We start from the raw sequence: 16834 nt of genomic DNA, 5'->3' as shown, positions 1-16834 counted from the left end.
TTCAAAAACAAGGAGGGAAACATGTTTTTATTGTACAAATTACACAGATATTCTCCCCAAACCTCCCTCCCAAATGCAAACAGCAGTTTTTTCATTTCTATCAACAATCATATAAAAACGAGCCCTTCTTTTACAAGGTCAGTTCTTGTCACAGAAGAGCCCAGATGAGCAAAATTCAGAGATAAGCGTTTTCAAAAAAACTGCAGTCATCTTAAAATGAAGTGTTTGACCCATCAGTCCAAGAGTTGTTCGCAGTCACAGTTTTGTAGATTTTTCCTGAAAAAATACTTGTCAGTAAAATCCTTCGTCATGCTTGGCTGGAAGCAACTTTGCATCTCATGATGACTTGTCAGCAAGCCACACGTCCATAATTTCCATCACTGATTCCTTGTAGTAAAACCAAAGCAGTAACACATTATAGAGCGCATTTGGCTGCAGTGATGATAGTGAACCAGCGGTAGCCAGGACAGAGCGTCAGAGGGTGGTGAACAGGAGAGAAACGTCTTTAAATGGAGCTAAAACACAACGTCCATGTGATATGAACAAAATTCATACCCAAATAAATTGGTGCATATCAAAAATAAACTGAAGATCCACCCACACATGACATGAATAAAGTAAAGTTTTGTTGGGTTTACTTTTGGAACATCACCCTTATATGAATCATGATTTAAAAAAAAGAATCAACCGTCTGAGACCTACTATCAAAATATTATAAAATTTGAAATAATTATGCTAAATTCCCTAATATACTAAAAGGACTACAATTTAGAGGCAGATGAGCATAACATTTCCACATTAAACCACATAAAAAGCCAACTAATCAAACTGATGTGTATTTTTTTTTCCTTTCTGGAGGCTTAATTACAGCTTATTTCACAGAAACAGAAGAATCCCACATGTAGCGTATTTAAAACATTAATATCTGTGCCTATAACACCCCCCCAAAAAAATCCCACAGCAACTTTTTGTAGTTCCATCAGTGAGCATCAAAATATGAATGGACGCTGGGGGAAAAAAGTGTGGCGTGTGCAAGCGACACAGGCTTCTATAGACTCGTGTGTCTTTAAAGGAGCCTCTTCTGGCTATAGGTTTTCTCCGGGCTGGTACTGAGGCTCGGTGGAGGTGAAATAGTCCTCCAGGAAGGACTGCAGGTACTCGAACGTGGGCCTCTCGTCTGGCTCCTTCTTCCAGCAGAGATTCATCATCTCGTGCAGAGACTCGGGGCATCCCTGTGGGCAGGGCATCCGGTAGCCTCTCTCCACCTGCTCCAGCACTTCCCGGTTCACCATACCTGAGGAGAGGGAAAACAGAAGATTACTACGCCCTCTGTATTGCTTTTGTCTTTCACTGAAGGCTAAAATCATCTCTCAACATGGCTTAGGTCAGTCTGAATGCTCTAAAACTTTCTTAAGTGGTGTTTCTTATATTTAAAATGAGCAAAAACCGGTTTACTCTTCACCCACTGAGTTTGTTCTTACTGCTGCATCCTGAAAGCATCCTAATTATTTTATGACTGAGTCTTTATAACATTTTTGAAGTGTTTATAACACACATTTCAAGCTCTTTGGTGTTGCATTTCAACTTTTGTGTTGTGCTTTTTACACAGGTCTCATGCCTTCAGCAATGTGAAAATAAAACAAACTTCTTTTTTTTACGTAAAATCATCACTACTTGAAAAATTTAGGTCGTGAACAAAGACAGTTTATTTGCTTCAGATGCTTTTTTACTCTAAACAGCAGTGTAACATCTTTTCTTATAATTAGAATAAAATTATATTCCTTTTAGACTTTTTGACACATACTATTTTGTTTATTTTCTGTCTTTGAACTAGTCTAATAATTGTTTCAGCGCTTCATTAGATACACAGAGCAGACATGTGCAGGAAACTACAGGCATAGCTCCTCACAGCAGTATGATTCCAGCAGATGGCCATTAACAACAGAGGTGTTCAGTCTCCCGATCACTAACCCCCCCACCCACCAGATGGCCTCATCTAATCTCAAATCTGCTGGTATGTGTGTGTGTGAGAGAAAGGGTGTGTGTCAGTTTTCTCCCTGCAGAGGTATAAACAAGCACAGACACTATCAGACAGCCTCATTTCATCCTCTGGCATTAACAACCTGACAAATTGGAGCAAAGCTGCCATGGTTGTGAATCACTAACCCTCTGCTGCTCAAATCATCAGGTGTGTGTGTGTGTGTGTGTGTCACTCACCTGGGTAGGGTACCCTGCCTTTAGTAACAAGCTCAGTGAGGAGGATCCCAAAGGACCAGACATCTGATTTGATGGTGAAGCGACCGTACAGCGCCGCCTCCGGCGCCGTCCATTTGATGGGGAATTTAGCTCCTTGAGTTGAAGAGAAGTTTCCATTAGAGGTTGGGTTGTTTCCTTTTTAGCATTCTGACAAAATAATTATAAAATGAAGGCCTAACACACCTAGGACTCTTTGAATGTGTGCATATTGCCCACTGCCTTTCATGTCAGAGTTTTAAACTAAGATAATTGTATCTTGAAGAATTATGGTTTTAACCTTTTTGGTTAGATCTTGTTATTAATGTTATGCATGATTGCATTTAATACTGCAAGATCTTGCCTGATCTCTTAGCACTTGGAGCATGTGTTGTAAATGACTTTCTGCTACTACCACACCAAATTCTAGCTCAATATCTGTAAAACTGGCGGTGTTATAGCAATTTGTTTTTCTTTCTTTCTGTTGCAGTATAAAGCTGCTGTTGTGGGGTCCCTGTAGCAACAGATTCACTTCCTTGAGGTATAATTTCGCACCCACCTCTAACTGTTCATCTCAGACAGATAAATTCTCCCAGTGTGTGAAAAGTGAAACTACTCAGAGCAAACAGAAGCATCGGGTTTCCACTATCACTCTAATTTATTACAATGGGAGACAACATGGTGTTATACTTGCTGTGAGGTTGCTGCTCTTCCCATTTCTAACCTGACACCCCAGCGATTCACACTGTTTCTCTGTGTGTTTTTGCGTGCAAACCTTGTCTCGCTGTGTACTCGTTGTCTTCTATCAACCTGGCTAAACCAAAGTCGGCGATCTTGCACACCAGGTTCTCGCCCACCAGTATGTTTGCCGCACGCAGGTCCCTGTGAATGTAGTTCATCCTCTCGATGAAAGCCATTCCATCAGCGATCTAAAAATAAAACATTTGTCTGCTTCGGTAAATCTTTTTTAGCTTCTTACACTTTGAGGATCTGTCAGACGTAAAACAAAGTGAAGGAATAAAAGAAAATCTGTTGGGAGAACATCTTCACCTGACATCGTGTTTATTTTTAAACAGAAAACTCGGAGGCTTAAAATAGAGCTTTGAACTCAACAATACACAGACAAAAGAATCTCTGTCTTTGAAAAGCAGGTATTTGTTTCACCTTTGCAGCCATGTCCACCAGTGTGACGAGCTTCAGGAATTTACCATCGCCTTCTTTGACGAAGTCAAGCAAGCTTCCTGTAACAAGAGCAAGACAATGTTGATGTGAGCTAAATGAACAAAAGATTATAAATATACTCCTGTTAGTTATGGACGATATGTTCAGCAAAATTAGAGTCTGAGAAAGTGCTGAGGGGCAGGAATATTAAAGATTTTATGGGGTGTTTTTGTGCCAAAAAAACATTGAGATTTATTGGAACAGAAACATTTTAGTGGATTAAGAAATGCTGAAGTGTAACTTGAATAAAACCAAATAATACATCGAACAGGAAAATGTTTTACTGTGTGATTAGCAGTGATATTTGATCCAGTTTTCTCTTTTAGTGTCTATGAAACTGTGGAAAATATTAAACAGTTGCGCTCATAAAATGGCAACAAATTGCAAGCTTTTAGGATGAAGCATACATTACAAGGTGACCATTTAGCCACACAAATTCAATCACTCATAATACTCTGAGAAAAAAAGTAAACGCAATACAGCTGAAGCTACAAAAACCTCCCACCAAACGGCTGCAGTTTTCAGTTCCTGGCTTTAAGGAACCACAGGGGACTTCCATGAACTCTCAGCCTGTTCAGCATATTTTATAAAATGCTCATAAAATTTACATTCTTCCTTCAAGGAAGTTTCCAAGCATAAATCTGACTCTGTTGCTGACATACGGAAGCCATGATATCTGCTTTATGCCTGAAAAGTCTGCAGGCTCAGACTTCACGTTTTGTTTATTTTCAAAAATAGACCTCATTAGAATCATGTAGCGCAAAACAGCTGAGCTCTTTTATTCTCAGAGAGATAAAAGCTTGTAAAAATGCCAGTATGTAGGTTTTCAACAGACTGTCAGGCAGGGTTTAGGTACCTTTGGACATGTACTCTGTGACAATGTAGATGGGTTCCTCAGATACTACTGCGTAAAGAGGCACTAGTTTGTCATGCCTGAGTTTCTTCATGATCTGAGCCTCCTGGAGGAAAGCCTCAGGAGACATTGTGCCCGGCTTCAGCGTCTTTATGGCCACCTTAGTAGTGCCGTTCCACGTGCCTGCAGAGACAGAAACAGGAAGTAAAAAGCTCAGAAGCCACTGGGGGAATTAGTGTAAGTAATCGTCTGGGAGAAGGAGAATATCATTAATTAGGTCTGGTAATTGCTTGGACATGTGCTGTCATGCATGCACTCATTGAAGAAATAACCCTGGGTTAAACAGATTTTAACTCTCAGCAGACAACTCCTCCGTTTGGACAGAAACACACAAGAACATGGTGTCTGCATCACCTCCATAAACCTGGAGTTGTTTTACAGGTTTGTGCAAAAATATAAGTAATAAAAACTAAATACTAAAAGTTTTAGACTTCGCAAAGCCTCGTCTTCAATAAAAAATTCAGATCTTCTGAAATGGGGTTATATAGAAAGGTTATGAACAGTTAATATCTTACCTGTTGTAGATTGCTTTTGCAACTCCAATATCAAAAAATTTCATTGTGCTTCATGTGAACACTATTTAAACTAATACATCATTGTGAGTTTTGCATTAGATGTTATTTACCTAAAACTCTTTTGCAAGCGCTAATAGAAACAGCAGCTTTGAGTGTAACCTGGAGCACTTCCTGCAGCAATATCATAACAATTCTGCCAGAACAACCATGTAACACATGTCTCCCTGCTCCAACACACCTGATTCAGTGGTTAAATCACCTCTTCATGTTCTGCAGAAGCCTGTTAATCACCCATTGATTCAAATCAGCTGTGTTGGAGCAGAGAAACAAGTAAAACATGCAGGATGGTGGCCCTCGAGGACCAGGATTGGACACCCCTGCTCTAGCTCATCAATTCAGTCAGAATTAACCTTCATTCCCCCAAACCGAGGACCATCAAAGAGTTATTTATTACAGATAAGATAATAATTGTTCATGGCCTTTCCACAGAACCCCATTTCAAAAGATCTGAACTTTTGCTTTTGGGTTTCTGAAGATGATCTTACCCATCCAGACCTCTCCAAAGCAGCCCTGGCCCAGTTTGATCTCCAGCTGCAGCGACTCCCTTGGAATCTCCCAGGCATCTTTAGCCAGTCCCTGAGTCTGAGGCTTGACTGTGGGGCAAACTGTGGTCAGCTTGTGGCAGAGACCATCTGCATGCTCTGTGATATAGACAGGGAGGGAAAAATCAGCCGCAATCAAACAGACCCAGACAGTCTGAAGCAGCAGCAGACAGATTTAAATCCACTTTTTTAATGCACCACCTCATTCTGTTTGATGAGAATGGATTGAGATGCTCTTATATCAACCATGATCAAAAATAAATGGGTTGAAGTAGGTTTTTTTTTTTTCATCACAGGAAAAATCTCTCAAGAATCACAGCCGCTTCAAGTGGAATCACAAAGACTCAACCTCAGCCCCCTTCAGGATGACGAGCTGGGAGGCTGAAAATCCTAACTGCACCATTAAGTGCTATTAAAATTAAAGAGCATTCATCTCCCCTAGCAACACAGCGAGCTGTACGACGGGATGATTCTCTGAGATCTGACAAGGCTGTGATGAAGGCAAGTGATGCAAACGGCATACCTGTATAGTGTTTGACGAGTTTCTGTAACGTCTCAAACTGGGCTCGTGTGGTGATATAGTAGCCACCATTATCAAGCTTGCGGATCTTGTAGTGTTTTACGTTGTCTCCTTTGGCTTCATCCCAGTCTCGAATAGAGAGAGAATAAGCCCCTAAAGGAAGACAAGAAGAAACGTTCATCATCACTGTTTTACTTTTGTAGCATTATTAAATTTAGCTGTTATTAAATCTGTATTTTTGTTTAGGTATTCCACCATTATGTACAAAAAGCATCTAATACACTTCTAACTATCTAGTTTAAGCTGTAGTAGTTTTGTTTTGAAATCAAATCAAATCAAACATTTACTTTTTAATTTTTTAAAACCGCAACACCATGAAAATGTGCCATTTTTGCCATCGGGTTTTCATTGTTATTTTATATTACTTTGCATACAAACGTTTGAAACAAACTGAGCACTGTCATGCATGAGACCTTCATGTCTGCTGGAGAAGACATTAACTTCTACACGCCTGAAAGTCACGCTCCTCTGCACACGAGGACAGAATCACCTTTAGTTGTTTCACTTTCTCGCACCAGGAAAGTTCCTCGACTGTTGCCAGGGATGAGCAGCAACCTCTCAGCATCTTTGCGTCCCATTTTGCCAAAGTACCACCTGAGAAAAGGAATAATTTTTTGACAGAAAAACAGCCAAATGAACAAGGGAACGCGTCTGCTTGCTTAGATGATCAAAGGCACACTGTGGAGCTTCTTCCAGGTTGTGGAGGCTGTCGATAATAGATCACACTGAGACATCAGAAACATGCTACTGCCTCTGATACAGGCTCTGTAGATGGAATAATGAGATTATAAAAAGCAGCAACGAGGTCTCACTCTTCAGCCTGAATGGAGTCAGCAGGGGCCACATAATTGCTGGGGATGTAGCCTTTCTTCCCAGTGTTGATGGAGCGAGCCTCCCACCAGTCTCCTTCTCTGCAGGAAGAACAATGAAATGGGAGAGACACGACGAACGGTTCAGCTCAGGACTGACATTTATACATATGGCAGTCTGACTGATAGCAGCACTGAAGCACTGTTAATGGTGGTGGAAATATTTATGTGCCATCCTAATAAAAAGAGCTTGAAATGATACAGCTGTAAATCTTATTTGTCCTACGCGTCTAAACATCTGAACTGAATGACATTAATTTACTTTGCATTACGGCTCGGTAATGTCAGATGAAACCCCTGCAGCACGAGCACAAAAGCAGCAATCTAAGTCATTCATCAAAGCAAAGAAAAGCATAGAGACAGGTGCAGATGAACAACACAGAGTGAAAGGAGGACAGATGCAGACTTCTAAGAAACACATTGAAGGAGAGAAAGTGAAAAAAAAAAAAAATCTTACGTATTGTTGATGATCTGAAAGCGATCACCCTTTTTAAATGTAAGATCATCCGACGTTCTTGCTTCGTAATCATACAAGGCAACAAAGAAGGTAACGCCGCCTGAAAAGAGAAAATCAAGACCTAAATTCATAAATATCTTGTTAGTTTTGAATGTGCTGCAGGACTGGGTGCAGTATTATCAGGTGAGATGGATGAATCTGTCCTTTGAAGGGCTTTTAGATCTGCTGATTTCCTTTGCCTGCTGCAGTATGTACTTGACCTGCATGTAAATATAATTATGACAAGACAAGACATAAACTAAAGAGTCTGTATTCGTGTCACAAATAAATCAGACTAAAGGCAGCAAGTTATTGGAGCTTTTTTCAAAGTAATCACTAAAAACCTCAAGTCATTATTTTATGCAATAAATCAGCTCATCTTTTTAAAATTATTGTGTGTACTGTGTAGCAGCACTCATGCACAGAGGACTTTCATGAACCCACTTACAACAATACTGTCAGCAGTAATCCTATTATCACCTGCTGAAAGCAAACACCACCGCAGAGGCACCTTTGCCCCCCGACTAAGAGCAGATAATCCAACATGGAGGAAGATTATAACCTAAGGCGCAACTAAAAAGGAAGGTTCAGTCCCAGCTCTTTGTTCTGAGGATCACAACTGAGAGCAGAACTGGTGTTAGTGGTAACAACCTCAAATAAAACTGACACCGAGTGCCTGAGGCCCGTAAATATGGAGCAGGATTACTGGTTCTTACACACAAAATCAATGTTATGACAAAAAACACAATCATTCTGTGGCATAGCAAATCTTAATACAGATAAAATGCAAAAAGATCACACAATTTTGAATATTCAAAGATGGAAAATGCTTCACTATTCTTAAAAATTCCATTTGCAGCAAAGCAATGAAGCACTGGTGTCCTTTTTCAGGAAGAAATACTCAAGGACTTCTTACTTGAGACGGCACCAGAGAAGGAGTTGGACATAGGACCAGAGAACGAGGTTGACGTTCCTCCAAAAGGCGTTATGACAGAGGAGGAGCCTCCAAACGGCGTGAGGGTGTGGTTGAAATTTACAGCTCCGGCTGAAGACGAGGGAGCTTGATTCAGCTGCGGCTGGGTCGGATCTGGCCCGTAGTGACCGACGTGAGGCATGGTGGCAGCAGCATTGGCGTCTGACTCTGGGGAGTTCTCCGTCTGATACTTCATCGTGGGGCCTTTGTCTTCTTTGCTTTTAACACAGCCCATTGTCTCGCCCTGCCCGGACAGACACAAGCAGAGGAGATTAATTTATCGTCAACAGAACGGAGAAGACAGGGCAACATGGAGGGAAAGGCTTAGGGTGTGATTAATGATTGCAACATGACGTTTAGAGGCACTGGAACATTACAAAACCAGAATGTAATGACCTGATAATATTTTGTAAATCATTTTGCTGGTGGTTCAACCACTAAGATGTTAAGCTCTGTAATAACTGGGATGTATGGTGAAAAGAAAATCCGCTTTAAATCACTGTTTTAAATATGGCCACGCACATTCAAATTGTGCATTCATGTTAAGAGACTTGTAAAACAAAGGGATAACATGCAGCTTACGGTCATTTTAAGTATTACTACACAACGTTTGATGAATACCAACAAACTATACATTTCTTGTATACGGACCCACACTTCTGTAAATGAATAAGTCATGCTTCCTAATACCTTCATTTCTGCCTTATTACAAATAAAATCAGCCCTTTTTGTGACCCTCATCCAGTGAATAGATCATATAGGTAAAAAAAAATAGGGGAATGAATACAGTGGTGACTTTCAGCAGAAAGAGAATCTTGTATATTTGCAAACCTCCACCTGGCGTGACTTTTGTCCACCACTTTAGCAAAATAAGCTTTTCACACTGATTGATATTTTTATGAACAGACACAGTATTTTGGCACATTATACACAACTAAACTCAGATTTGTTAATGAAAAACCGTTATTTAAAAACCTATTTTATATTAAAGATTGCCCTGATGATCATGTATCTTATATTACAGTTTAAAGAACGGTGCATTGCTGGATTTTGCCGTCAAGAAAATGTGGAGAGAGTGAAACAAACAGAGAAATCTGAACATGGGGAGATCTGAACGATTTTGTTCACCAACAACAACGGCAGGAGTCGTAACTGAGCAGTGAAGAGGTTTCCAACAGGAAACCAAACAAAAGGTGCTTTGGAAAAGATGGTAACAGCGGTAAGGACATCAGTTCACTGAACGACAGCATCACATAAAAGAAACCATCAGTTACAGTGAATTTTTCTCTGATACTGCAGCAGCGACCTTGATGCTGCGAGGTGGGAGGGTTTATTTTTCTATTCCTGAGGGAAGCACAAAACCAAGAGTTCACTGAGTTCTCCAGATGAACCGCCAAGGAAATCAACAAGATGCAGACACACCACAGAAACCTTTGAAAGATTTAGAGCACAAATAAAACTGCACATGTGTTGAATTGCAGGTTGCAACTGGCTGTCCTTTTACAAAACAATTTTAGGAGTAATCTGTCACTGGAGACGTTTCAAAATAGCAGATGTCTCATAATAGATTTCTTACAAAGCACTTGGAATGAGTCTGCTAATAAATCTAATCTCATACTTCAGATCTGCAGCCAACATGCTGAGAACGTTGGCATGAGGAAGGACTTTCTGTTTCTGGGCCAACTTTTCCTTCAGCCTCAGGATGAAACCACTGTCATGGAAAGCAGAGGGCTTCATTCAGTGGTTCACTGTGGTGGTGGTGGTGGGGGTCTCATGTTTAATTACTGAATGAATGGAAGTCTGGTTTATTTGGTCAGGGGCGACCTTATCGAGCTGTAAAACAGGCCCCTGTGTATTTAATATCTACACCTTAAACTGAACATTTTACCAGTCGTTTCATGAAAATGAGTGTCTTAAAACTTTACATCTACAATAAACATTGAGGAAAGTAAAGCAGAACTTCTATTTTTATTAATGAGTTTTATTCACTAACGGCTGCAAGGTAGCACCTGACCTGTTATTTCTGATCTGTGCCCCCCTCAATTCAACTCATCTAATACACCTTCCTTCATTACATTACACAAAAACACCTCCTAAAAATTACACAAAGAAAGCAAAAGGATTAGTAACTTGTGCTTTGTTTGCAGTCAGTGCATTTACATTGTTTTAAAGGGAACAACAGATGACAAAAACCAGGCTGAAAGTTTATATCACTAATATGGTCAAACTAGTAAAGAAAAACAAAAAATGTATAACTTGGAAGTAAAAAGAACTTGTGAAAATGTAAATGAACAAAGTCAAACTGAGAATGAGTAACTAAGTGAAATATCCAGACATACGGCTAATGTAGGAGCTGATGAAATTCAATAGGTGTTTAAGATTAGTTCATAAATATATATATATATATATATATATATTTCTTTTAGCACATAAAACTTTAGAACTGTGTGAAAATTTCTCCCTGACATTGTTCTGCCTGCTGTTTATTGCAGGTAAGATACTGACTTTACATTTAATAGTGTCTGTGAGGATCTTTTTGTCGACTGTTCTTATGGATTTTGGTTTTTTTCTTTTCAGTCATCTTGGTTGTGTTTTTGGTTGGTTCCTGTAGATCTGTTTTCCTTTGGATCTGGAGTTCTGTTCATGATTCCTGTGGGTTCGGTTCTTGTGGATCTGTTCTGTGTTTCGGTGGTTCTTGTGTTTCTATGAGTTCTGTATTCCTGTTTGATCCCTGTCACTCTTGTGTTTCAGTAGTTCTGTGTGTTCATGTCACTATTGAGTCTTGTGTCATCTGTATTTATGTGTTTTTGGAGTTCAGTTCTCTTTGTGGCTTTCTTCATCATCGTTTCTGTCTGCACTGTGAAATCTGGTGTTTCATGAGTGTGTTTCCATAATTCTGTGTAATCTGTCTCCATATGCTCTTTGAGTTTATTTATTGGATCTGTTCTTTCCTTTTGAGATCTTTGTTTTAATAATCTGTTACTTGGGTTTTACTATCTTTAGCCCTTTGTGTTTCTGTATTTTATTATTAGTTATTCTTGTGTATTTCTAGTTTGGGTTTCCAGTGTTTCCCAGCGTCATTTCCATTTTGTCTGTTCCTCAGGGATTTTCCATGTCAGCCTGCCCACCCCATTCACACCTGTCTCCAGTTTGTAATCACCCACCTGCTCCCACTCCCTCGTCAGCCTAGCCTTTATATATCAGTCTGGTCATTTTCCCCTCATTGTGGCAGTGATGTGTAGCCTGGTAGTCCTTGGGAGCGTGTTCAAGGTTTTTGTTTGCCTGAGTTTTGTAAGTTTGCTGCCATGTTGACCTTTAGTTTCTTCGAGCTCCTTGTGTTGCCTGCGTTTTGGGTCCGACCGATAACTCCAACTTGACAGCCTTGTAACTGTATTTAAATTTTTATCTGACAGACAACAGTGCTTTATAACTTATCTGTCACCTAAGAGGGGCTTTTTGCAAATGGGTATCTGTTCCCTCATCAAAATAACGCTGATGAATGAAACCTAAGACAAGATGTTATCTTCAATCTAAAGCTGAGATCAATGTTTTGGTCAACAAACCATATTTCTTGTGATAAATGATATGAACACACATCCTACAATATGCACATTTTGACAGTTTTCCCCAAATTCTGTGTCATAAGTAAAACACAGCTGAGTCATAGAAACTCATTTTAGAGTCAGAGTTGGTACAAAGGAGCAGATTTGAGTTTATTGTGTGCAAAACAGACAAAGTGAGAGAAAGCAGGCTTGCTGAATATGGGGAGGGGGGGCAGTCATGCAGTGCCAGCTTTACCAGCTGGAGCTAGTAGGAGGATTACAAGGACGAAGGATTTACCGTAAGAGGATAATAACAGAAACAAAAAAAGAGTGACCACCAGGGTCTACAGACAGTCGTTTTGTCATACAGCGAGGTTCAGAGGATTCTCAGGCTCACTCTGGCTGTAATGACAGAACGAACTGGCTTCACCCGGAGCTCAGCACAGTTAACTCCCTATCAATCGGATAAATCAGCAGCTGTTACATAATGACACTTTGGGGTTTTTCGACACATAAAAGCATTTCACAGTGCACTAAAATAAGAAACAGAGCGCAATGGCTCTGAAGACGATGGAAAGTGTTGCAGCAAAGAAACAAAAGCACAAAGGATAAACAGTCCAACTTAAAAGGAGAAATCACATCTGAGGATCCACTGAGTTTTGTGCAGACAGAATCTGCTGTAATGGATCTAAAACATCACAATTTGTGGTCAGCCGGCTGATGATTAGGGCTGATTTTTTTTACCACATCTCAGCAGATTAAACACAGGCACATCTGTGGGCAGCATGCTGTTGTCACACTTGACATCACACCCTTTTGTCCGTGCACTTTCCACAGAAGGGGTGCTTTTTTTCCCCAGTGCAACACCAGCAGATCCCAAATAAATGATCACAATATTGCACCAACTTTGAAAAGAACAACCAGATCCTTATATATTCATTTGTTTGTATAGAAAGTTTTACTTTTAGAGAGAAAATTTGACTATTTTTGCCTGCCTTCATAGTGTGTTTTTAATAAACTGAAGCACAGGTAAAAATGTGTACTGAGCTACATAAAGCTCCAGGGCCAAATCATTAAATCACAGGCAATTACTGTTTGTTTATTTATTTCAAAATCTCATTGATTGAATGTGTATGGAATATAAGTCTTTTAATTATGTCTTTTAATTAAAACAAACAAATCAGTTCCATAAGTTGGTCCTCAGCACCCCTGACTTCTAAAAATCAACTTTTGATCAAAATATCTGACTTTTTTTTTTTTTTTTTTTTTGCTCTGTATTTAAGGGTACCCAACTCAACACAAGATCCTTCACAAGCACAGCTGTGAAATCACCAGGTAAAGTCTGGTAATTACATAAACTTATTGTAACTGTGGACGACGTCCCACAGCCCGGGGACGACTTACAACAGCACATTGCATGCAAGCACAAGACGACTTCCAGTTTCCCCAGAACGAGCCAAAAACAACCCTAAAGGAAGATGAAGTGTTTAAAGGGGGATGTTTTAATGAGAACACGCATGCACAGACACGTACTGAAGCCCCTTCGAGACCTGGCGGGAATTGTGAGGCGCTATTGTCTTATTTCTGCTTTTATTGACCGGATAGAGACAGAAAATCAAAGCTTGACATTTCAATCAACATCAGTCAAAGCAAAGCAATTAGACACAAACTGTTTTGAACAGTCTTCTGTGGGTAAAGATTTCTCATTCTGCAGCCAAACTCCGTCTCACAACAAATCAGTGCATTTCTAGATTCCTATTCTGGCTTTTCTTTGTAAACGGCAGAAAAAGAGAAAGCTATTTGCAATAAAAACATTAATGCTTTTTCTGTCATTGCCGTTTCCTCAATGACCGTATCTAGTTAAAAATGTAACAGATTGGGCAATGTTTAATGCGCCTATTTCAGCTGTACTCAACTGTTCACTTTCTTCCTCAAGGACATTGGAAAAAGGACAACCTTGCTGATATCTCTCTGTTTGACAGCATTTATGCTCTTCCTCGGCTGTTCCATTGTTGAGAAATAGTTGCTTTTCTTGTCAAAGTTTTCCAGGAAATATATAATAAACAAAAGAAACTTGATCTATTTGTGGAGATCTGATCCAGTTCCAGATGTTCCCCTGAGGGACCAAATCTTTCCCTGCATATCCGAGGTTTACAGAGGATGCTGGATGTCCAAAAGGTTCTGACTCATGACCTTCTGTCTTTGGTACGTCCACTGATTTAGAGTCAGACTCTCACGCTCTCGCTCCTAGTTAGTCTCAGTGCAGTTACAGAATTGGAAATGTGAAACAGCGGCTCGGAGTTTTGCACTCTTAACCGAAAACATACAGTGGTTAATCACAGTCCACTGCCAGCTGTGGCAGGAAAACACTCACCCAGTTCATTCAGACTGCCTGCCTCCCTGAGCTCTAAAAGTATGAAATCATTCTTCGCATATTCTTGTGTTCCAGTCATTACTCAAACCTGCCTTATCAGTGACCTGCTGGTACTTTCCTTCCCTCATTCCGACCACAGTGTGATCACTCTACGTAGGATTTACAAAAAGCTGATAAGACAGAGTGAAGAGCTCAGCTGCTTGTCATCCCACAAATTTCCCACAAATATAGCTGAGATGGGTTTTTTTTAAAGAATATTGCAGCCAGAAAATATATGCGGTTAAATCAGGAGGAAAGTCAAAGACTTTAAAGTAGTGTTTTTTTGCATTTACAGTCCTTGCAGTCACAAAATAGATCTCTAAACACATGTTCTACTATTATCACCTGCCACCAAAAAGCAAAAGGTGAGTGATAATGGTGTATTTGTTTGTATATCAGTCATGCTTAGCAAAAAACAAAACAAACAGGTTTTAATGAATCTCTCAGAAAGTATTTGAAGCGTCCTGATTCAAGATGGCCACCACAGCTAATCATACTCAGTCAGATATCTGCAGATATTGAGCTAAAATTTGACAGTTCAGTTGCTGAGATTCATACATGCTAACAGATTATGTGAGATTTGGTGGTATCGCCTGACATAATGTTCAAAATTGAACCAAAAAAGCCTAAAACGTCAGCATTTCTCAACACAAGATGAGCTTGTTGACAACATACCATCTTGAACATAACGAAGTTATGTTCATAATTTGAAATGTTCCAGCATGAGTCTATTTTATCAACTAATCACAGTATCACAAATCTGAAAATTTGTCTCAGAGGTTTGGACATTATGCACCAAAAAGGACGAATCCTGTCCTGAGATCCTGCTTTTAGATTTTGTTTCCATGCTGCCGGACCTGTTCCTAATCTTTTAAAGTGGTTTTGAACAACCTTTTCTTTCAGGATTTCATTTTGTACTTCAGCTGCTTTTACTCTTATTCTTTTAGTCCAGTCATTTAAAAAAAAAGTCCCCTAATCTCAAGAGATGAACTAGTATAGCGCCTCTAAAAATTATAGAAGCCATTTCAATTTTTCATCCCATTTGTTTGTTGAATCCATGAAAACATTCTGCTTCAATCGAACTCTAAAAGTGTCACTGGTTAGAATACAGTCCTGGTTTCCTTTTAACTTTTTATTGACTTTAAAATCACACTCACTGCAATTATATCATCTGTAGGTGAAGCTTTCGCAGCGACAAAATCAGAGTTTAACTGAAACGAGATGCAGACATGAAAGGACATAAGAATGCATGCACACTGTGCATTATTAATGAACTGAAATCTGATTCTAAAATATTTCTAGTCTCACTGTTTCAAACAGAAGCGCCACTCCTCTGGGGTTTAGATCAGTAGAAATGTGGCTGGATGACAGCCAGGCGGTCGGGCTTAAAGGAAGTACGATGCTGGAGTTCCTCCATCCATCAGACAAGTCCGACTGAAACGGTGCAGCTGCGACTGCGGACAGGAAGGGGCTGCAGAGCCACACTGAGCCTCGGATCTGCAGCAGATGCTGGCTGCCTCTTTTACACCAAACGGTTAAAATTGGGTCTGGAGAGGATCATGTGACCACACTGACGCATTCAGAAAAAGCATCAACAACTTTTTTTCTGGGGATTTACTCTGCGCTGCTTTGGGAATTCAAGTGTAAGATGGCCCTGATGCTCACAGCCCTTTGACTCTTACTGAACTTTAATAGGAAGTAAGAGATAAAACCTCAACGAACAGCTTGGGCTTTTTTTTATATAATTTTTGGGCTGCCAAGAAAGAAAAGCACTAGTTCAAGATCAACAAGTCTGGCGGGAATACCTGAACAGATAAATGTGGGCTTTATTAAGGAATCTTTCAACAATCATCCAGTTAAAATAGAAGAGAGTTTGAAGAGTCAAATTTTCATGAAGTGATTCTGATTCACTAACCGACCTTAGCGATCACAAAAGGAACTTGAGCCATTTTTTAATAGATATTGAGCTAAAAGTGGTCATACTCCGGGTGCTAACAGATGCTAGTTCCATTTAGAAATTAGTTCCCTTCAGGGACACATGGTCATAAAAACTCATTTGTGCAACCAGGAAGGAAAACCTGAATCCATGTCATCTAAAGTGGTTTCCTCAATTACTCAGTTTATATATATATATATATATATAGGCTTTAAAAGGTGAACATTGTGAACAATTGAAAAGTTGTGTTTCCTTTTAGAAATTGGGGAAACTGTGACAAAGTGCATCAATAATGTGTAGCATTAATGTGTAAACTAAAACAATTCTGTTTCTCCCAAAGTCAGACAAAACCATGGAGTCGTCGGCTGCTGTGCTTCAAACACTTGTAGCACAGTTACAGTTTTACCCAGCTCAGGATTTCACCGAGTACCGCTCATCGCTCCTTAAACAAGCTGCTGATAAAACACACGAATGAGGGAAAGAGCACGCCCCAAAACCCCTTGTAGGTCAGAACAATGCTTATATCTCTGACCTGCTGTCAC

General features: G+C 39.9%; 1 protein-coding gene across 1 annotated transcript in view; it reads right to left on the bottom strand.

Moving 5' to 3' along the window:
- Window positions 1-8: 8 nt before the first annotated feature.
- LOC108230446 (tyrosine-protein kinase yes) overlaps window positions 9-16834 on the bottom strand; it is an 18414-nt gene continuing 1588 nt past the window's right edge. Inside the window, exons 2-12 of the mRNA XM_017406688.3 lie at window positions 8345-8645; window positions 7390-7489; window positions 6876-6974; window positions 6554-6657; window positions 6007-6156; window positions 5427-5582; window positions 4310-4489; window positions 3397-3473; window positions 3008-3161; window positions 2218-2349; window positions 9-1294 (exon numbers count right to left, since the gene is read on the bottom strand). Coding sequence (XP_017262177.1) covers window positions 1086-1294; window positions 2218-2349; window positions 3008-3161; window positions 3397-3473; window positions 4310-4489; window positions 5427-5582; window positions 6007-6156; window positions 6554-6657; window positions 6876-6974; window positions 7390-7489; window positions 8345-8636 — 1653 coding nt within the window. The 5' untranslated portion in view covers window positions 8637-8645 and the 3' untranslated portion in view covers window positions 9-1085. The remainder of the gene's footprint in view (window positions 1295-2217; window positions 2350-3007; window positions 3162-3396; window positions 3474-4309; window positions 4490-5426; window positions 5583-6006; window positions 6157-6553; window positions 6658-6875; window positions 6975-7389; window positions 7490-8344; window positions 8646-16834) is intronic.

Source organism: Kryptolebias marmoratus, linkage group LG21, assembly GCF_001649575.2.
Source record: "Kryptolebias marmoratus isolate JLee-2015 linkage group LG21, ASM164957v2, whole genome shotgun sequence".
Taxonomy (NCBI): Eukaryota; Metazoa; Chordata; class Actinopteri; order Cyprinodontiformes; family Rivulidae; genus Kryptolebias; species Kryptolebias marmoratus.
Note: the sequence above shows the minus strand (reverse complement) of the source record. Positions and strands in the feature narration are given on the sequence as shown.